This window comes from Lutra lutra, chromosome 2 (assembly GCF_902655055.1).
Source record: "Lutra lutra chromosome 2, mLutLut1.2, whole genome shotgun sequence".
NCBI lineage: Eukaryota > Metazoa > Chordata > Mammalia > Carnivora > Mustelidae > Lutra > Lutra lutra.
Window position 1 is genome coordinate 147,357,574 of NC_062279.1, and position 19,754 is coordinate 147,377,327.

General features: G+C 58.1%; 1 protein-coding gene across 1 annotated transcript in view; it reads right to left on the minus strand.

Annotated features, from left to right (window-relative positions):
• WDR1 (WD repeat domain 1) overlaps window positions 1–19,754 on the minus strand; it is a 41,826-nt gene that overhangs the window by 3,522 nt on the left and 18,550 nt on the right. Inside the window, exons 6-13 of the mRNA XM_047718883.1 lie at window positions 12,958–13,035; window positions 12,514–12,594; window positions 11,970–12,203; window positions 9,223–9,310; window positions 7,699–7,855; window positions 6,270–6,357; window positions 3,677–3,787; window positions 679–852 (exon numbers count right to left, since the gene is read on the minus strand). Of these exons, the coding sequence (XP_047574839.1) occupies window positions 679–852; window positions 3,677–3,787; window positions 6,270–6,357; window positions 7,699–7,855; window positions 9,223–9,310; window positions 11,970–12,203; window positions 12,514–12,594; window positions 12,958–13,035 (1,011 nt within the window). The remainder of the gene's footprint in view (window positions 1–678; window positions 853–3,676; window positions 3,788–6,269; window positions 6,358–7,698; window positions 7,856–9,222; window positions 9,311–11,969; window positions 12,204–12,513; window positions 12,595–12,957; window positions 13,036–19,754) is intronic.

Genomic DNA, 19,754 nt, shown 5'->3' on the forward strand with positions numbered 1-19,754 from the left:
TTTAAGTGCACCCTGAATTAAGATCATTGGATGGATAATGTAACACAGGGAGATGTTAATGGCAAAACCTCAGTGGTAAATTCTTTCATCTTTGCTGCTTTCCAAAACGTTCAAGTGCTGCAGGGCTGGCGTGGTGCAGGGCCCAGAGACCAGAGACCTGCCAGCCTGTGCCCCCTGCTCTGGCCAAACCCAGCAAGTGACCAACCCCCTAACCAAGCTCAGTCTCCTGTATGTGAACGGGTGAATGGACCACTCTTGGCCCTCAGGCTGTCGTCCCGTCGTGCCTGTGCGCTCTGGTCCACCCTCACCAAGCCACTGCCCCGAGCCCCCCCCGCAAGGCAGTGCTGAGAGGATGCACGCTCATCTTTGTGAGACTCAAACAGTAATGAGACTCAAGAAGAAAATCTAGTTTCAGCCCTTCGACAGAGAAGAAACCAGGAAATCACTCAGCCAGGCAGCCCAGGTGAACGAATCGGCTTGTCTTCATGGCAAGTCTCACGGCCGCCTAGGGCCCTAACTTTCTGGCAAGTGCTCTACCTCACTCATAAAACCCCAAGACAGCAGCCATGTCTCATCTCACATCATTCAGCCCTGAGAGCAAGGAAGCTGCGTGGTCTCATGCAACTGCCAGGCTGATGACAAGGGAGAGAAGCCACGGCCCCCCACCCGCCCACTCACCGAGTAGCCATCAGCAACGCTGAAGACTGTGACCACTTTGCTGGCATCGCACACAGCGAGGAAGGCGCCATCATGGGAATATGCCACATCAGTCACGGGGCCTTTGGCCTCCAGGAGCTTGCCCTCGTCCTTCAGTGTGGTGCCCAGGATGGAGTACAAGCGAACATTTCCGTCCTGCAGGACAGAGGGGCAGTGAGTCACCTCCCGGCTTGCATGCTACGGGAGAGCATACATGCATGTACACACATGCTCCCGATACCTTCCCCCCAAAACCTGTCAGCAGTTCCCATGGCATACCAGCAGTGTGGGAAGAAATACTCAGGGAAGTAATTAAGAAGCTGAATGCTAGGTACCCCCAATTCTGATTCCATGTGTGTGGGTGTCCAGGACTCTGACTTTTTCCATCAACGCTCCAGTCAGTCCTGATGCAGGTGTTCACAGGGCAAACCGTGAGGGCCGCCTATACACGTTAGTGCTGCACCGGGAGCCCTGGTCTGGCTCTGTTCTCCGGCCACACTGCCTGCCCCCTGTGCTCTGGATCCACAGCACCCTTCCCAGCGCCCTGGAGGTTCCTTCAGGCACCGACTCGCTCTCTGACCACGCCCCACTCCGTCCAACCTGCTGACTCCTGGTGAGCTCCCCATCCTTGTTGTGACCCAGGCACTTCTTCACAGGGGAGGCACACCTGCTCTCTCAGAGGGAGAGGGACCCTCAGAGGGACCAACTGCCCCAGGGGTCCCTGAGGTTGGGATGCCCAAGCACCTGGCTCTACCCAGCTCTCCTTGGCTACAAGCCTCTGAAGGGTGCCTAGACATCTCTGCTAACAGTTCTGCCCATGCCGTGGGAGCCCAGCAAGGTGGACATACCCTGGGCACCTGTCCTCCAGGCCAGGGACTGCCTCTTCCCAATTTCATGACCCCTCACACTTGTCCAGGGCCTGGCCTGAGAAGTATCACACACGGGGGAATGAATCCGTGAAGGGGGCAGAGATGGACAGACAGAAGGAACCGGGACAGGTAGTGTCCTTGTGATTGTCTAAGGCTTCCCTGGGAGGAGTCAGATTAAGGACCAGGCCACCCTCTTGGGGCAGCTGAGCTGTCCAAGGGGCCAAGATAATCCAAGGTCTCCTAGCTCTGGCCACAACACAGGCCTGGCTCTGCCCCTAATGCAGGAGGGAGAGCCACGTCCAGACGCTGCAGGTCGCTGAGGACAAAAGTCCTTGAGCTCATGTGATAAGCTTGCCTGATGTCTACCTACAGTGGGAGCCTGGGCTCCAGGGTTGTGAGTACATGGCCCACAGGAGGCATTGCGAAAAAGGAAAAGGCTATGCTCTTAGACTGCACACGGAGAACGTCATAGGAGGCACACAGCACCAACGTCCACCACCGGGCTAACTGTGTGATGGGAATGCCACTTGCTGGAAAGTCATTAAAATAAATGGAGACTACTGGTGTGTGGGGGACAACGGGGAAACCTAGGATAAATAGATGTGCCCTGTGAGATCACGGAGATTCACAGGCCCAGGGCTGGCAGACAACCAGGAAAGACCAAAACTGGCAAGACCTTGAAGTTGGAGCGGAGGAAACATGGGAATAGCCATCTCTCTTCTTTTTAAAAAGGTAAAGGTCTAGTAAGCAGAGCATAGTGCAAGAGGGAAGACCAGATTTAAACCCCATGTCTGACTCTGACCTCCTGCCCCAGGACCATGGCTGTGAACTTCTCCCTAAAAAAGGGAAGACAGCTCCTCAAAACATGCCAGAGAACGGGGATTTAGGAAAGAAGGGATGACAGGCCCAGAAGGGACTGCCAGTACTGCGGGGGGGTGGGCCTACAGGGACGGTAGCCCAGGCTGAGCACTGCAGGAGAGCAGGGCTGCCTGTGGGAGGCGGTGGGGCTGTTTGGCAGTAGGTGATGCAGTGCCCTGTGGAGGGGGGCAGCCACACACGGGACACATCTGACTCATCTGAAAACCAGGGAAGTCCACGTGTCTTACAGCCACGACAACGGAAACACAGATGAAGGGCTCGAGTGCAGGGGCTGAGGGCCGACAAGCCCTGTTCGTCTGTGTCTGGGCAGCAGTGGCTCGACACTATGCCAAGGGCTCCTGGGGGACAGAAGAGCTTGTGGATGTGGCTGGGGGCTTCCTCACCTGCTTGGGCAGGTACCCTGACCCACTGTCAAGCACCCAGGGGCTCCTCTGGCTGGTCCTCCTCCAGGCTGGAAGGGTGGGCAGCAAGGACATTTCAGAGGCTGAAGGTGAGACCGCCTGGGGGGCAAAGCCCCACCCGCAGACCAGCCTTCCCTCAGCCCTCGCATTGGCTCCACAAGATCTGCCCTGGGCTCCTCCAGCAGCTGGGGAGCACGCGGTTTCACAGTGGACACCAGCAGGTGACCCCTGGGTTGGCTTTTGGCACGTTGGGCACTGCCCAGCACTGACTTCCTCCCCTGGGGCGTGAAGGTCCGCCATACCTGCTACAGAGCTCCTTCATCAGGGCACCTGAGCCTCCCAGGGCCAGAAGGGACAAAGGGAGCCAGACTGTAAAGCACTTTAGGACTCAGCCTGGCAGGCAGGGACCACAGGGTCCCTGCGCTCTAGGTTTACAGGAGCAAGAACACCACATTGGGCCAGACAGATGCCAACACTAAAGGAAAACCTTGAGCCCATCGGGTTACTGGTGCTAAACACGGGTTAGGAATCTTCTTGTCATGTTCCTACCTCCAACCTGCCAGCCCAGGTCACCCACACTGGTCCTCTCTCAACACACTAAATCACATGTACCCTCCACACTTATGTGGTTGATGGCCCAGCGGTACTCCCTGCTCTGTGCTCCCAAGCCCAGCCCCTGCTCACTGGCCCTTGGTCTCCCACTACCTCCCTTAGGACCCTCTATCCATAGCCTTAGGACCTTCTGCCTTAGGACCCTCTATCCATAGCCTGTGTCACCCCCAAACCGCCCCCGCAGCCAGGGTCAGAGGACACGAGGGACAGGAGACTCACCGTGCCCCCGACGGCCACTGTGTCACCACTGGGGTGTACTGCCACCACTTCCGGCTCATAGCCAGGGCTGTCGATGCTGAAGCACTTTTTCTGGTCCTTGAGCAGGACAATCTGAAAATCACAGGCAGCAGTCAAGGTGCAGAGGCCAGGGACAGATCGCTCGGCCCGAAGCTCATTGGGGGCGGGTGCCCTGTGACCCTGCGTTGTGCTTCCTCCCTCATCAACCGCTGGGGACCGGGAAGCCATCTGACCTCTGAACTTTTCATTCTCCTGTCACATAATGAATGAGCTCTCCCAAACGGCCTTCTTTTGAGATTCAAGGGACACAAGTGTTTGGAAAAGCAAGGCTCTAAGGCAACAATGGGAACAAAAAGGACAGGCTGGATTCTAAGTTCTGGTATCCCAGGTCCGAAAAAGTCCCTTCACAGCTCCAACCCGCAGCACGTGAGGGATCCTACGTGTGCCAGCCAGAGCGTCTCCCACAGCTGGGGGACAATGCTGGTACCTGTCTTCCAGACAAAAACTGCGCCCCAGGCATGGGCTCCCACTCCACAGAGTCTCTCTGCTCCCCACTGGCCTCCCACCAGGGCACGACTCATTCCATGGGAGGGCAGGACGAATGGTGCAGGGCAAGTCAGCCGGAGGCACTGGAGGGCACCTGGGAGGGGCTCCACCCGAGCCAGCCCCTGCCTCACCTCCCTCCAACAGAGGTGGGGGCAGGACAGAGTCCCCAGCCTGTCCTCAGGGCCCTGTGGACACACAAACGGGGACCTGATCCTGGCTCAGTCGCCTACTGCTTGTGGGGACAGCTCTGTCCTGAGCCTCAGCTTCCCAGGGCAGAAGAACCAGCCAGTGCCTACTACACAACACAAAGCCAGAATCCTACGTTCAGGATAAATAAAGTCCCTGATAAAGGCAAACAAAAGTATCAGCTCAAGTTCACCAAGTTTGAGACACATGCATTGCTAACAGTGAGGCACACCCCTGGAGACAGCAGGATCACCATCCCCCACCGCCACCTGGAGGCACTCACAGAAGAGGCCCTCTGTGCACGGGGACCTTCTGCGCCCTCCACCCCAACTCTTGCTGTCCCTCCTGCTTCTCGCTCACTGGACTGCTGCCAGATAGCATGGCCTAGATTTGTGACAACTCTGGCTTCATCCCACGGTACCCCTGCCCAGGCTACCAGCTGTCCCATGAAGGGCAGGCCAGCCCCTGACCCCACTCTCCAGTGGCCTCTGCTTCTGTGTATATTGTGAGGTTGGGGGGCGAGAAAAGGGAACAGGTGGACAGGTGGCAGAACCCTAAGATCTACTATGAAAATGCAGCCTGAGGAACGTTTACTTACCACCTGCCTGACTCAGGAAGTGGATTCACCTGACAGGTAAACAGTAGGGGACCAAGCATTTGCCAAAACTTGTCTAAGAGGTGAGACTTAAACCTAGCTATTTCCCGAACTAAAATCACAGGCCCCTTCCAGCATATTCTACAGAAGCATCCCACCTAGAGTGGGGCAGGAAGCCCGGGTAGCAGGGGCACATCACAGAACAACCTTGCATATCCCCACCCCCGCCACGTGGCACCAGGTTGCCCCTCTCTGACCCTCCTTGTGCAAGCCTTGCTCTAAGCCTCAGAGGAGGGCTTGTCAGGACTGCCCTCCACCGACAGGAAAGTGAGGCCCAACCCTGACTCTGCTCTGGCTCTCCATGCAGGTCATCACTATTGTTTCCCCACTGACTGCCCAGGCTGCTGATGGTAACTGCTTGGCAGAAGCTTCTGCTATCTAGGACACGCAGAAAACATTCTCCTTGAAGCACGTAAGTGCACATGACACAGGAGGGGTGTGGGCTCCTGAACAGCAGCTATCTTTACCAGGGTTGTCACTCCTACCGTGGGGGGCTTAGTCACACCTGCCTGCCCTGATCTCCTGGATGCCCTGGTCTACTGACAGACGCCGCCTGCATCAGAGCAAAACCTTGTAGAAAATGGGTCACACCAGGGTCTGGGTTAAGAGCAGTTTGTTCCCGAAATTCCAAAAGAAAAGGTCTGTAAGTGACCTGTCTTCAATGAGAAGCCAGGCCACAGAGCTAGGACACCAGATGCCATCCTGGCCCTGGTGCCCCTAGCCACCATGTGGCCTCGGGAGAAGTCGGGAGAAGAACGGGCAACACTGAGAGGAGCCTCCCAAGCCCCCTAGGAGCTGTTAGAGAGCTCACAGATGGTGAGGAACATGTGTGGAGTCACACGGTTCCAGGGCTCAGGGCTGAGACAACCGTGTTGCTGCTGCTGGGCCCCCAGCAGGCTCCCGGGCTGATGGACACATGGGGAGGCTGATGCCTGACAGCTGTACCCTCTGGCAGCTGCAGACTGGGGCAAGCAACTAGCCCTCCCTCTGCCTCCGTGTCTGTAGGATATGGAGGACACCGTGCTACCGGAAAGAACAGCTGACCAAGTGGCGCGATGTGTGTGCACACGGGTCTCGGACAGACATGCGGCAGAGCTCCCGCGCACTGGAGGCAAGAGGGCAGATGCCGCACCCGCCAGCTCCGCTCCGCTCGGCTGGTGCTCCCCACCACTCTGAGGCAAGCCGTACCTGCCCGATGCAGATGACCACGGCATAGCCTCCGGGGCCCACAGCCACGCACTTGGGTTGGACGTCCATCTTCACAACTCCCTGCCCGCTGGTGGAGACAAGGGAAAACACGTTACGTCAACCTCACAGGGCTCAGCATGTGTGTTAAGCCCACACTCAGAGATGCCCATCCACCTGCACTGAGGGAGTCATAAGCCAAAACCCAGGACCAGTGAGAGAAAGAGATCCTCAGCTCTAGGGAAAGAGATCGGAAATTAAGTGGGGGCAGGGAGCAGGGCGGTGGGTGGTAGTGCTCTAGTCACTATGACCTGTGGAATAGCTGTGATGCCCCCAGGGAACTCCACCCCACTCTCGTCCTGAGTCCACTGGCCACAGACCCTGGGGATCCACGGCTACAGATGGAACTGAGCCCACCTCCCGCTCCCACGGTAACAGCCACTCTGCTCAGCAGGGTGACTCTTCTGAAGAATCAGATACTTTCACGGATGAAAATCATGTCTTTGTTTTTGGTTAATGCTGTGAAAACAAGCCCTGGAAATCTTGCACACACACAAAAACTTCTTGAAAATAGTAAATGAAGGAAAAAAGTCCCATGTGACCAGACCAAGCATGGGGTCCTTGCGGCTCAGGTCACCAGCTATGGCTCTGCCCCAGAGGTCTCTCCCTGAGGAGGCCGAGGGTGCAGCAGCGCACGCAACGGGAAGGCTCTCGTGTGGGTCCTGCTAATTCAGGGTCACCATGGGCAGCAGTACAGAGAGAATGGCTGGGGCCTGGAAACCAGGCTGTGGGGCACTTTCCGCACGCATCACGAGGCTCAACCAATTCCCAGTGCCCAGTCCCGCCAGGCAGGTGAGGCCTGTCACACGTCCTCCTGGAGTCCCCTGCCTCAGCGAGGGGGAAGGGGGGTGCGGCTGCAGGTGTCCAGTCTGTCCTTCCACGAAGCAGACCCTGCTCACCCCTCTCCTCACTCTGCACAGGAAATTACAGTTGGGTAACAGCTACTCTCCTGGCGCCAAGGACAGCCAATTCAAGGCACCGGAGCCAAACCAAACAACATGGCCGCTTCCTCAAAGCACCTTGGTGCCTACGTGTCCTTTTGAGCACCTGCCACGTGCCAGGAGGCCTTGAGGGCCTTGCTGGGCCTTCCCAACAGCCTGCAAGGCCGGCCCCACTGTCACCCTTCTCCGCTGTAGAGGAACAGAACGAGGAGGGCATCTGGGTTGAGAGGTTTCCCAGGCAGAGTCTACACAGGTCACTGTCCATGCGGGCCACCTGGACTCTCATGCAGCCCCTGGCTGAGGGCCTGGCCACAGGAGGAGCAGTTGGGGGGAGCAGTGAGGAGAGCAAAGTGCCATTGAGCCAGAAGCCATGTGGGCAGAGGGCCCGTCTTCTGGGGTGCACTGTGGACCGGGCCCTGGGGAGCCCTCACCTGTAGTCCCTCAGCATGAGGCTGGTATAGCGCACTGTGTCGTCCATGCTGCAGCTCACCAACTGCCCAGACTCGTCCACCGTCATCCTGGACACCTGGTTTGTGTGGCCCTTTCCGGCGAAGGAGTCGTTCTCCCCTGTCTCTGAATCCCAGTAATGTGGGGCGGGGTTAAGGAAAAGCTGCCTCCAGGACACAGCGCCGGCCCCGCCGGGGACGCCTGGCCGCCCCTCACTCAGGATGAGACTGTGAGCACGGGCCTGAGGGGAAGTCCACGGCAAGTCTGAATCCGAATTCCAGAACAGATGTTCTGGTGATGGTCGGTTGGACCACTGAGGACACACTGCGTGACGAGCAGTCAGGCTGGACCCCCTGCACGGAGACCCCCTGCAGCAGCCGGGCACAGAAGTGTGCGGGTTCCCACTGGCTAACGGTGCCCATGGACCACAGCCCATCTGCGCTGGAGGCCCGGGACCATGAGCAGGAGGCTGGCTGCGCCTCCCTGCTCAGAGGATGACCAGCTGGGAACCGCCCGGGGCCGCCCAACCTTGGCAGGGATGGACTGCACGCTGTGAGTCGGAGGTGCTCATGGGGCAGGGGTGCTGTAAGTGAGTGGACGGTTCTCATTTCAAGTTGAGGATTATCGTTGCCTCTGGAGCGTCACAGGTATGCTCCACGGCTGACAGGCTCTTGTTATGGAGACCCCAGTGCCTGATACCTGAGGAAATCTAGATACCTGAGCATTGGAGTACACGCCAGGCTGCCCTGGCACTGTGCTCGGGGAAGATCTGGAAGAGGCATCACACCAGGAGGGAAGCAATGCAGGGCAGCTGAAGACAGCCTGACTGCAGACCAGCACCCCGCTCCAGGAGGGGCACATACCATACACTCCCCTCCTCACATTTAAGGGGGTAGAGGGTTACTTCTCCACCCTCCTACCCCAGGGCCGTAGGGACAGCTCCCTAGCTGGAGCTCTCTCATGAAAACAGGGGTGCGTCAGCCTGCACCCCAGCACCCCAGAGGGTGCTGTGGGAGGAGGGGGAGCCCCAGGCCTCAGACACGGGGGTGGGGGTGGCCTGTAAGGGCTTCTTCATATGCCTCCAGGGAGTCTTGCGGGACCGCAAAGAAACACAGAAGGAAGGTTCCAGTTCCAGCTGCTACCGACCAGTGGGGTGACTTTGGGGAAAGCGCTGGAGCATGCTGGGCTTCTGTTCTCAACAGGACGAGTACTGACTGGTTCTAGGTCCTGCTGAATCCTCAGACTCCTGACTCCCGGCCTGTGAGAGGGACTGGGCGGCATGAGGGGCCCAGGCGGGAGCAGCAGCTCGATGCAGTTATCAGCCCCTTCGAGCTGCAAAGAAGCGATCCATCGGGTCAAGGCTGCAGCCCGGAGTCAGGGACCTCAGTGTGGACACAGCCCTCTGGTTGCAGCCCTGCTGCTGTCCTGGCCTCCGGCTCCACAGGGACAGAACACTCCCACTTGTCCTGCCAGTGGCCCCAGAGCCAGCTCTGTGAGTCAAAGGATATTAATGTGTCCATCGTGGCTCCCGGAGTAGATATAGGACTTGCCACCGTTTTTGTGCACCGTCAGACACTGGATGGATTTGCTGTGACCCTGCACAGGAGAGGACGGAGCAGGTGAGCGGAGAACACGCCATCCTGCCTCTGCCACCTGCCAGCCGCCCTCCACTGACTGCCCCCCTGGGGGACGACGAGGCACAAGGCCCTCTACACCACGGCGCCTGTCTGTGCCAACACCCTGAAGCCCCGTGTGCCTGAAAACCCCCATGTGACCCGCGGCCAGCTCTTCCTCAGCTGACCGCCCATCTGGCAAAACCTCGTCACGCAGCCCTTCCCTCCCAGGACCCAACCTCAACCCCAGCCAAGTGAGCCCCGGTCCCAAGCTGAGCCCCCGTGGACGGGAAGCAGCAGTGAGCAGGATCAGCCCAGGGGGGGTCCATCGCTCACAGAGGCAGGTGGGCACACATCCGGGCCCTGCAGGGACCCAGATGGTCCCAGGACCCAGGGAGACCTCCTAGCCACTCAGAGACCCAGGCAGTCCCGGGTTCTACTGTCTGTTCTCTCCCCAAACTGGAACGTACAACCCAAGCATCGATTCCTAGCTTGTGAAGCAGTTTCTTTTCTCCCAACACGCCCCTCCCCACCCAAGCTGTTGGTGGGCCCTGACCCCAAAACCTCCCTCACTGGCAACGTGGGGGGCACAGACGATTCCTCTGTAGCCAGTCCCTCGCTACTAGGGAACACGTAACCTCACTGTAACTGCTCCTGGGGGCCGGGGTGGGCGGGTCTCTGTCTGGTCTTTCTCAGCAATGTTCTGTGGCCGGGTGGCACAATTCTGCACAGGCCTCACCCCAGGAGCTTCCCGAGCAATGTGCAGGTTCCGCCTGTTGCCACACCGTGGCAAAAAGCTTCCAAAAAGTTAACACAGTTCCAGGGGACACAGTGAGTCCTTTTCACCTCTTGTCTCCTTCTAGGACAGAGTCCCGCCATCCCTGATACTTAAAGCGTGGTCCTTGGACCAGATCAGCCCCACTGGGCATCCCCCCTGCACATCCTGACTCAGGACCTGCACCTGCCCTGCCTGGGGCCACAGCATTCCCCAGGCACTTGTGAGTTAACACGTGCCCCGCACGTGTCTAGATGGACCCAGCCACCGTGTTTGCTTCTCACGGACCTTCTAGCTTGAGAACTGCTGCTCCAGATACACAGCAAATGCCCGTGGGTGTCAGGGGTACCAACAGATAGAGCCATCCCTACAGGTTCTGACCAAATCCCTCTGAGGCCAGTCCAGTTCCAAGGCCTCCTGGTCCTCCTTCAGGGTCTCCAGGGATCCAGCCCTCTTTCACTCTCTGTGAGCAGGAGGGCTGAGAACTGCTATTCCAACTCCGGCTTCTCTGGGGCACCCACATGTGGCTCAGATGCCTCTGCAGCGCGAGATCAGCACCAAGGACCCCTTGGGAGTCACGCACACTGCTGTGGCGGGAATGGGAACAGGAAGGACTTTCTGACTGCTGACTGTAAAAGCCTGCAAGATTCCGCGACCTGGCCTGGGAGGAACAGAAGCCCAGCTTGTAGTTTCCGTGCTTTCAGTGGCCAGTGGGAAACTGCTCTTCTGGGCCCAAGTGGGCTGACGACAACGCCTGAACCTCTCAAGGAATCTCTCCCCATCCCATCTAGAGAGAGGCCCAGACAAGTGACTGTGTCGTGCGTGCCCCCCGGCTCTGTGCCAGGCTGTACACAGGCACTGAGCCAGCTAGGGGCCCATCAAGGAGGAGGCCGCAATGCCCCGTGCTTAGGTCCAAGCCGGGGGAAGCATGACAGCAGGCATGGAACCCAAAGTGAGGACAGATACTGCCGTGTTACCACATCAATCCTCTTCAATCTCATCAAGCCACATCCCCTTCTGAATGAGACACAGCAGTTCCCACCTCGGGCAACTGTCTCCATCAACTCCAGGCAGAATCAGTGTCTACAGGGCCTGGCATGAGAGCCAGCCCCGTCCTCAGGGCCCTCCTAGGTCCTCGCTGGGCTGCTGGCTTCCTGAGGTATCAAGACCACTAGGGCTGATGCAGGGAGAAGGCATGCTCCCCCACCCCCGAAGCAGGAGTCCCCAGGGCAGACCCTGGGCACCAGCCGCCCTGAGGAAGCCCTCCAGGTGACAGGACGGCAGCTGGGCTGGGGTCTGACCACCTCTCATCACTCGTGGCTGCACAAACTCCTGGCCCACCACTCAAGGCCTCTGAACCTCAGGATCTGCCTGTTTCTCCAAACTTGTTCCTTCCCATGTGCCTTTCCTCCTTGAACCACGTAACGCTCCAGGCCTCCTCACACTCCATCCCGCGTTCAAATAAGACACAGTGCCCAGGTCCATTCCCCAGGCCTCCCGGCCATCCCTTAGGCTCTCTGCTGGTCCTCCATGTCTGTGGTGATGCTCTTGGAGCTCCTTGTGTTCCAGCTGTCAGCTCCTACCTGAAGGAGGCTATTCACCCCAGGACACAGGGACTCCTGACAGCAGGGGGAGGGGCACTGTCCTCAGACCCAAGGCCCTGAGCCCCCAGTGCTTCTAGAAGCTTAAGGGGAGCTCGGCACCAGCATTCCACTTCTGCTAAACACACACCCCAAAGCAACTAGCCTCCTGCCATTGACCAAACCCCCAAGGTGGGTCCCCAACTCGGCCTCCTGCAGGCTCTCCCTTTTCCTCACTGGGTGCACAGCCCTTTCCACCACCCCACAGGCTGCCGGCGCAGCCTTACCTTGATGACCCGCAGGGGTTTGCTGGGGTTGTTTTTGTCTAGGTAGTTGATGTACCCAGACAGGGAGATGCTGAGGAGGTGGTCCTTCTGCCACAAGCAGCCCAGCTGCTGGTCCAGAACGGTGGAGCCCATTGTAAACGTATTGACGACAGAGTTCACACTGACATCCCAAATCTTCGAGGTTTTGTCTCCGGAAGCAGAAAGCAAATGGGTGCTATCAGGGCTCCAACTGATCTACTCAAATGAAACAGCGGGCCAGGTATCAGAGAACACAGAGTGGGAAGGGGCCTCAGAAAGCAACCTGCCCAAAGCCCCCATTTCTGAGCAGGGAGAAGCCATGGCTGGGGGGACCAGGTGTCCAGGCCCCTGCTCCAGCCACTGGCTTCTCCAAGCTACGACACCCCTTCTGTGTGATCCTGAAGCTCTCCACTTCACCCGCTCCACTTCATGGTTCTAACTTCAAGTTGTGTACTGACCACTGCACTCATGGACACGGCCCCACAACGGTCGCTGACATGGTCACACACCACGGATCCATACTCACAGCGTAAATGCCTCCGTCATGAGCCTTGCCACCTCCCAGAGCACACACTTTCTCTCCCGTCTTTCCATCGTAGATGTAGATCTTTCAAAGAATAACACACACGTGGGTCACAGGTGGGAGGACGCGCTCACCAGCTGGCACGCAAGATGAGCTCTTCCCCGTCCCTGCTCTACCGTCAAGAGTGACTCTTAAAAAAGGAATGTGAAAAACGTGCTAAACGGGGGAGTTTCCAGCTCCATTTAAAAGGAGAGAGATGGGAACAGGGGTGGGGGGGTACACACCAAGCTATGATGACGCAGCCTGGGAACTGAGCGCCTTCCAGGAACGGGATGGAGGGAAAGAGCTAGTTCCCCCTGGCAAGACTGGCTTTGGGAGGCTAGCCTGCCCTGAAGAGCTGGGAAGTGATCAAATGAGCCCCCACCGCCCCCAGGCCCCGGCCCTCACCTGCCCATCGGCGCTGGCCGTAGCAAATCTGTTCCCATCAGGAGAGAATCGCACACAGTTGACAAAGCGGCTGTGGTCCTGCAGAAAAGAGCACAATTATCCACCTGATGACAGGAGGTTCTGGAAAGTTCTCTATGAAACACAGTCTGCTTCAAACCTCTGCTCCAGCTGCCAATGTGAATGGTCAGCCCACAGGAAGACCTTGGCCCTTAAACAGAATACTCCCGAAGTAGCTCCTGACTCACCAGGAGGTCTGCAGGAGGACTCACCAGCCCGCCTGCCTTGGCCCAGGCCCATCTGTGCCCAGGCCGTCCCCTGCTAGGCCTCCCAACCCCATGCTCACCCTCAATCTGCAGAGCAGACAAAGCCCTGACAGGGCCGGCTCTCTTCCCTCAGGGCCCCAGAGGTAGCTCAAGTCCAGAACCCTAGGACTCTTCCCCGAGTCTCCAGGGCTAAGCACACAGTAGGTACTGGGAAGGGTCAGGATAGAGCGGAGTTAACAACTGAGCTTTTAAAGAAATTAAACTATGGTCTTGCACTTCCAGGGACTAAGACTCCAGATGACCTCCAGGGATGATTTCCTTTCCTAAAGATTCATTCTCTCCTCCATGGAGGGTCTGCATAAGAAAACATCCTCTAAACGCCCCATGCCCCCTCCCCTACCTTCAAGAAACACCCCTTCAGTGAACTTAATAATATTAGCTCTTCTCAAAGCAGGGAGGGTTAAGGGCTCCTGGGGCATAAACAGCCCATCACTTGCCCCACAGCATCCCCTGAAGCCAAGCACAAGTCCATGTAAGTCAGGAGCCTCTCGTGCGAAGGCTCCATGTGTGTCTGTGTCATGCAAGGGGCTGAATCGGGCTGAAACTGTGCCACCTGTGAATGGAAACCTCAGGAAAGAGGGTCTATGCGGATGCAGTCGAGGTACAAGGAGGTCCTTAGGGCGGCCCCACTACAGTGACTGGTGCACAGTGATGAGGGAGACTGGGACAGACAGACAGCGGGTGGGGGAAGAGCCCGTGAAGACGTAGGCAGACTGGGAGGGTGCCCCTCGGGCCAACGGAGTCGGGGGAACACCAGCCTGCGGACATGGGGAGCTCAGGCTCTGGCTTTTGGAACCGAGAATAAACCCATGCTGAACCCCTGGCTTGTCGTCCCTTGTTACGGCAGCCCAGGAACAGGCACGGGGCACACCGTCTGTGACACTCCCAGAGGAAGAGCCCTTCAAGGACACGGTGCTTACTGCACTGGCGAAGCAGCTCAGGCCAGGAAGGAGAAATCGGGGCCAGGATCCTGAGGAGGGAAGCCACAGGCCAGGACCATAGGAATCCACGTGTCTGCAAAGTCCACCTGGGAGGCTGAGCAGAGGAGTCGCCCCTCAGTGGGGTTTCCCTGCTGCAGGCAGCTCCGTCCCTCGGAGCCAGGAGACTGCGATCTCTGCTGGAGGACACTTCCAGGCCAGGCCCCTCAAGCCCCACGAGCCTCGGTCCAGAGCTGGAGCATGGAGCCAGCCCGGCATGCTGCTCTTCAGCAATCCCATCACTCCCCTCAGCTGACAAGGCCAGAAGCAGCCAGCACTTCCTCTCCCTCAGGGGATCCCCCGCTCCCGGCAGGGCTGGGGACAGGAAAGCCTGAGCCTTCCGAGCACAGTGACACTAGTGAGCCACCCAAGCTGGCTTGCCTTCCTATCTCTTTTCCCCAAGCACAATCATGGGGCTGCAACTTGGCTCTGACTCAAGAGCCTATCCTCTGGGGCATCATCACCGGTGCCCGTGATGGAGGTATGACGGGCTCACGGCTTCAACCTGAACTTGGCCCTGATTCTGGGACCGCCAGGAGGCAGTTCCCACTACTAACATGCCACCCACCTCACTCCCGGGGCCCAGCCTCAGCCAGGTCAGGCCTGCAGGGTGACGAGGCCATGGCTGGGTTTACAGTGTGCGCTCATCTGGGTGAGGGCTGACTTTCTCTGCTCCCAGGTCTGGCCTCCTTGTTTTAGAGCAGGGGCAATCTGCCAAGCCGAACCGCAGTGGAAGGAGTCTGCTTCCCTCAAGCCCTCCTGGGTGCTTCTGTCTCCCTCATGGCCACCTGTCACTCACCACCTTACCACCGCAAGGGCCTTGGGGAACCTCCAGACCCCTCCGAGGAGACAACCAGGCCCAGAGAGAACCTGGGGCTCTGGTTTCTCTTCCAGATCTCTAGGCTTGGCTGCACTGGCTCTAGGGAGCACCTGGGTCAGATCTTCCCTCCCCAGGCCAAATGCAACCATGGTGCCATCTGCCCAGGGCTGTGAGGGAGCCACCTGGGCTCCCCAAGAACTTGGATGCCAAAAGAGGGCACAAGAAATGGAATGAACCCCGGCTACAGGGGTCACTACAGCACAATGCCAGCCCCCTTCACCGGGCATAAGGAATATGCCATGAAATAGGCAGCTGGCCACCACTCAGTTCCACTGCACAATGAACTCCAGTTTCGCTGCTTCCCTGAAAGAACAGGAACGTCCCTGGATCCCAAGCCCAGCTCACAGAAGTCAGGATGCCCTCCTGAAGGGCAGCACCAAACACTCAGCTGAATACCTGCACATGTCCACCCAGCGGCCCGAGCGATCCCATTATGAGGCCGCTGCCTCTCCTCAGAAGGGCCCTCTGCCCTGGCCGCCATCTCTCGGGAATCCGACTCCTTACCGCACTCAGCATCTCTGATGGGAAGGGGACATCACACACGATGGGCTCATGGCCCTCCTCCCCTAAAGAATGCTGCACATCACTCCCCAGGCCCTGGAACAAGGCAAGCTTGTGGGAAAGCCTGGGTTTAGTGAGGGCCAGAAACAGCGGATGCCCCCAGAGAACCAGGCACTGTGTGAACCAAGGCCTTTGGCTTTAGAAACTCGTGTCAGCTTTTCCTGCAGCTTGAGCCAAGAGTCCAAATGAGTAGGAAACTGATGTCTGCTCCTGAAATAGCCCACATAAAGGAAAACAGCAGTGAACGGCTCATTAACCAAAAAAGTGAGGGTTAAAAATAGCCTGTTCCACAGGGAGCTGAGGCCTGAGTACAAAGGAAGGGGTCTGGGGAAACATCAAGGCGGGGAGGGGTATGGGAGGGGTATGGGGAAGGCTCACACACCTGCGGGGCTTCCTCCTTCCTCCGGCTGCTCAACCCAGCCACCACCTATTGGTCTGGGGCTCACAGCCCCTGGCCCTCCCCTCCCCACGCTCCCTGGAGGAGACGCAGCACCATCCCGCAGGCCTAGGCCCCTCAGGCCGTTCCCTGATGTGGAAGGCCCTCGGTGTCCAATCGACACCTGTCCACCCATTAGTCACAGCCAACTCTCAGTGGAGCCTTGTGTCAGCGGATCCTCCCAAGAACCCCCACTGTCATTATCCCTCCCCCATCATCACCCCCTCTTGACACTGAGAAGAGCTGTGAAGCCATTAGGTAATAAGTAACATACCTGAGCCCCTGTCACCGACAGGGTCAGAACACCACGGGGCTCTGTGGCTTGACTCCAGCGAGCACAGGCAGACGAGCTGGTCAGCTCAGGTGTCCCCTCTGGGAGCCCTCCCTGGTTTCACTGGCCCCAGCTGTCCCCAGAACATACAACTGCTACTAACTCTCACAGCACAGTGCCCTGCCCACCTGTCCTGCTCTCTGTCATGAACTCATGGAGGGAAAAACAGGCTCAGGTGCCTGAGACCACCTCCTCATCCTCCCTCAGCACACCGCATGCACCTTTAGTCAGTGCTCTGAAAGTGGGTTTCCGTCCTTAACTGCAACACTGCCTCACTCCTTCAGTCGACCTCCCCCTCCACTCCTGGCCTCCTCTCCCTCTGGGAAGTCTCCCCTGTCCGGTGCTTGGAGGGGGAGCAGCACACCCTCTGCCTGCTTCAGTGTGGCTGAGACACAAAAGTGATCCCCATCCTCTGCCTGCCTCTCCTGCCACCTGGACAGACTGGCTCAGTGACCACTTTCCTCTGCAGAAAGAGGACCAGAGAAAGGGGCAGAAGGCTTGTCTGGCCACCGCCCCACCATCAGCCACAGCCCGTGCAGGAGCAGACCAGGAAGGAAATGGGGGGAAGAAGACCTATCCCGCTGACTCCCAACGTGACCAGGACTAACACACCCACAGCTCTCTGAACAGCGAGACCGGCAAATAGGAGGACAGAAGGCAGAACGGCTAAGGACAAGGCAGAGCATTCTGCAGGCCCAGGCCAGAGCCTGTCCAAAGCAGGCACCTGACACACACTGAAGGCCTGACACCGGGTGTTCTGCTTAGAGTCAGGAAACAGGAAAAACACCCCCCAGAAAATCCTGCATAGCAGAGGTCCAATTTTACTTAACTGCCTTGAAAGGCAATGCCTCTAATAATAGCCAAGACACATTTCTAGCTCAACTCACCTCCACTGTGCCAAAGGAAGCGGGACACCCCATCCCCCCAGCTTGGCGCCATCTATGATAGGTGAGACCACAGGTGGCTGGAGAAAGCTGCTCCTAGAGCAGCTGACCATGCTGCACAGCACGCTCGGCTGGAGAGGAGAGACCAGGTGTCCCCTCTGCCACAGGTGGACTCTGTCTGCCCTCAGAAGCTCAGGCAGGAAGTTTCCACTTCCAGATCACACGACCACAGCCTGGACAAGCAGGCTTGGGCCTCATGAGTGCCTCCTAAGCAACCACTGAGTTAGACAAAGTAACCTACAGACCACCACACCTGGCTGCAGGATAGGCTGAGGACATAGTCCTCCCGGGTGTCTGCTCTGGAAGGGGAGTCTGTGGCTGTCCCCAATGGAAAAGGGCAAGGCCAGAAAGGTGTTGAACCTTGCCCAATGAGCCTGTGGGTTGCTAGTCACGCCTTGGTCACAGGGACATGCTCGGCAGGAAGAAATTCCTGCTGCAGAAGCAGGAGGAGGTGAGGGCACACTTGCCCTTTCTTTCTTGGGTCCTCCAAGGGAACCTCAACCTTTGCCACAGAAAGCCAGCACGAAGCAGAAACAGAGAAGCTGCAAGCCTCCGTCCCACAGCCGGTCCCCTACAATCCTGGGATGTCATCTGCCCAAGGTGGCCCATGGTCTCTGAAATGAGGGGGGGCCAGAGCCTATTCCAGTGCTGGTTCCTCCGCCTCATCTTACTGCAGCTTCTGGAGCCCATCGCAGGTCCAGGCAAAGGAAAACTCACGCTGACCTGACAGCCCAAGGGCCTGGCTGGCTCCGGATGAAGTGGGTCCTTACTCAGCTCCCCAGGAGCCAGGAGTCTACACTTACTGTACAACATGAGCGGCCAGTTTACACAGATGAGCTCAAGAACCAAAGAGAAAAGCTACCCAGCACCCCCATGTAGGGCAGCAGGATGGCCGGGGAGGGCTGACCTGAGCATGTTCAGGCACTCTGGCTTATCTGAAACCCTGCCCTCACCTCCCCTTGGGCACACGCACCACCAGCATCTTATTCTAGCACTTACTGAAATGGAGACACAACTTGGTCTTTCTCATGGCAGCAACTTGAGCTCAACCCCTCTGTGCTCCTGACATGCTCAGTCCTCGTCCCACAGCCTCAGACATGGTGCAGAGGGAGAGACAAGGGAGAAGCTGGAGCCTAGGGGGGCAGGTAGCCAGCCACCCATGGCAGGTGCACTTTGGGGCTCTGAGGTTCCAGGAGAGATGCACATGCCTAAGTCAGACTGATCTACACAGCTGTCAACACTTGACGGGTCATTTTGGGTGGGTGTAGGACCCTGAACACTTTTCTCCCCATCCTTCATTTGCTGGCCACCTGAGCCTGTCTGGAGCACCTGAAGATCTCCTCGTGGACACTCCGATCTGATGTTCACCAGCATCTTACATCCTCCCATAGGAGAATGGCCATCACCATCCTGTCTCCCAAGGGGACCGAGCCACACCACTGGCCCATCCAACGGTCACAGAGCCAGCCAGCTGTGGTGCTGGGCTGCCATCCAATGTCCTCCATTCCTGATCTGCAGTCAGGGCCAGAAGCAGGACCCATGGGTGATAGGCTCCACAGGCAGACCTGAAGACAAGCTGTGTGCCCACCCTGGACACAGGTGGCAGGGGGCAAATGTTCGTACCTGATAGCCCTGGGCTGGGGTGCAGGGGTGAGGGCTGTGTTCTCACGTTAGAAAGGAAAACAAAAAGAGAAAGATTATTCCAGCCAAGTCCCCAGGTGAACAGAGGGAAGGCTGGCAGAGTGCTGAAATCACAGCTTCAGGCTGCCTGGGCGCAAACCCGGCTCTGCTGACTGGCCGCTGCGCTGCTCCTGGCTGGGTTTAATCTATATCTGCAAAGGGGAAGTGACCCTTCCTGGGGCAGGGAGAGGAGCCTCACTGGCCCACAGCCCAGATCACATCCAAGTGACATCAAACAGTAGGGAGGAAGAGGGGGACTTGGAGATAGGGACAGCTTCACTGAGATAGGCAAAGACTGTTCCTGTTCCTGTTGCCACAGAAACCCATCCCCTCCTCCTTTCTCTCCTGGGTGCAAGGCATGAAGTTTAGCTATCTGACTCATCCCACGGAACCTTGATCTGCACTTAGTGAACACTGACCTTGAACACAGCCTTCGACAAAACCCCCACCACCTACCAACTGGGCAGCAGCCACAGGAGATGGCCACAAGAACCGCTGCAAAAGGAGCTCTGAGCTGCACACCCCGTGGGGCTTCCCACGCAGCCGCCTGGCCCCACTCAGGGGCCCTGGGGGCAGAACGGAGTCAGTTTCACCAGCAGGGAAGCCCTGCAGAGCTCTTCGATCCCCGAGCCAAGATCTGCACTGGAAATTCTGCCCACTGCCCG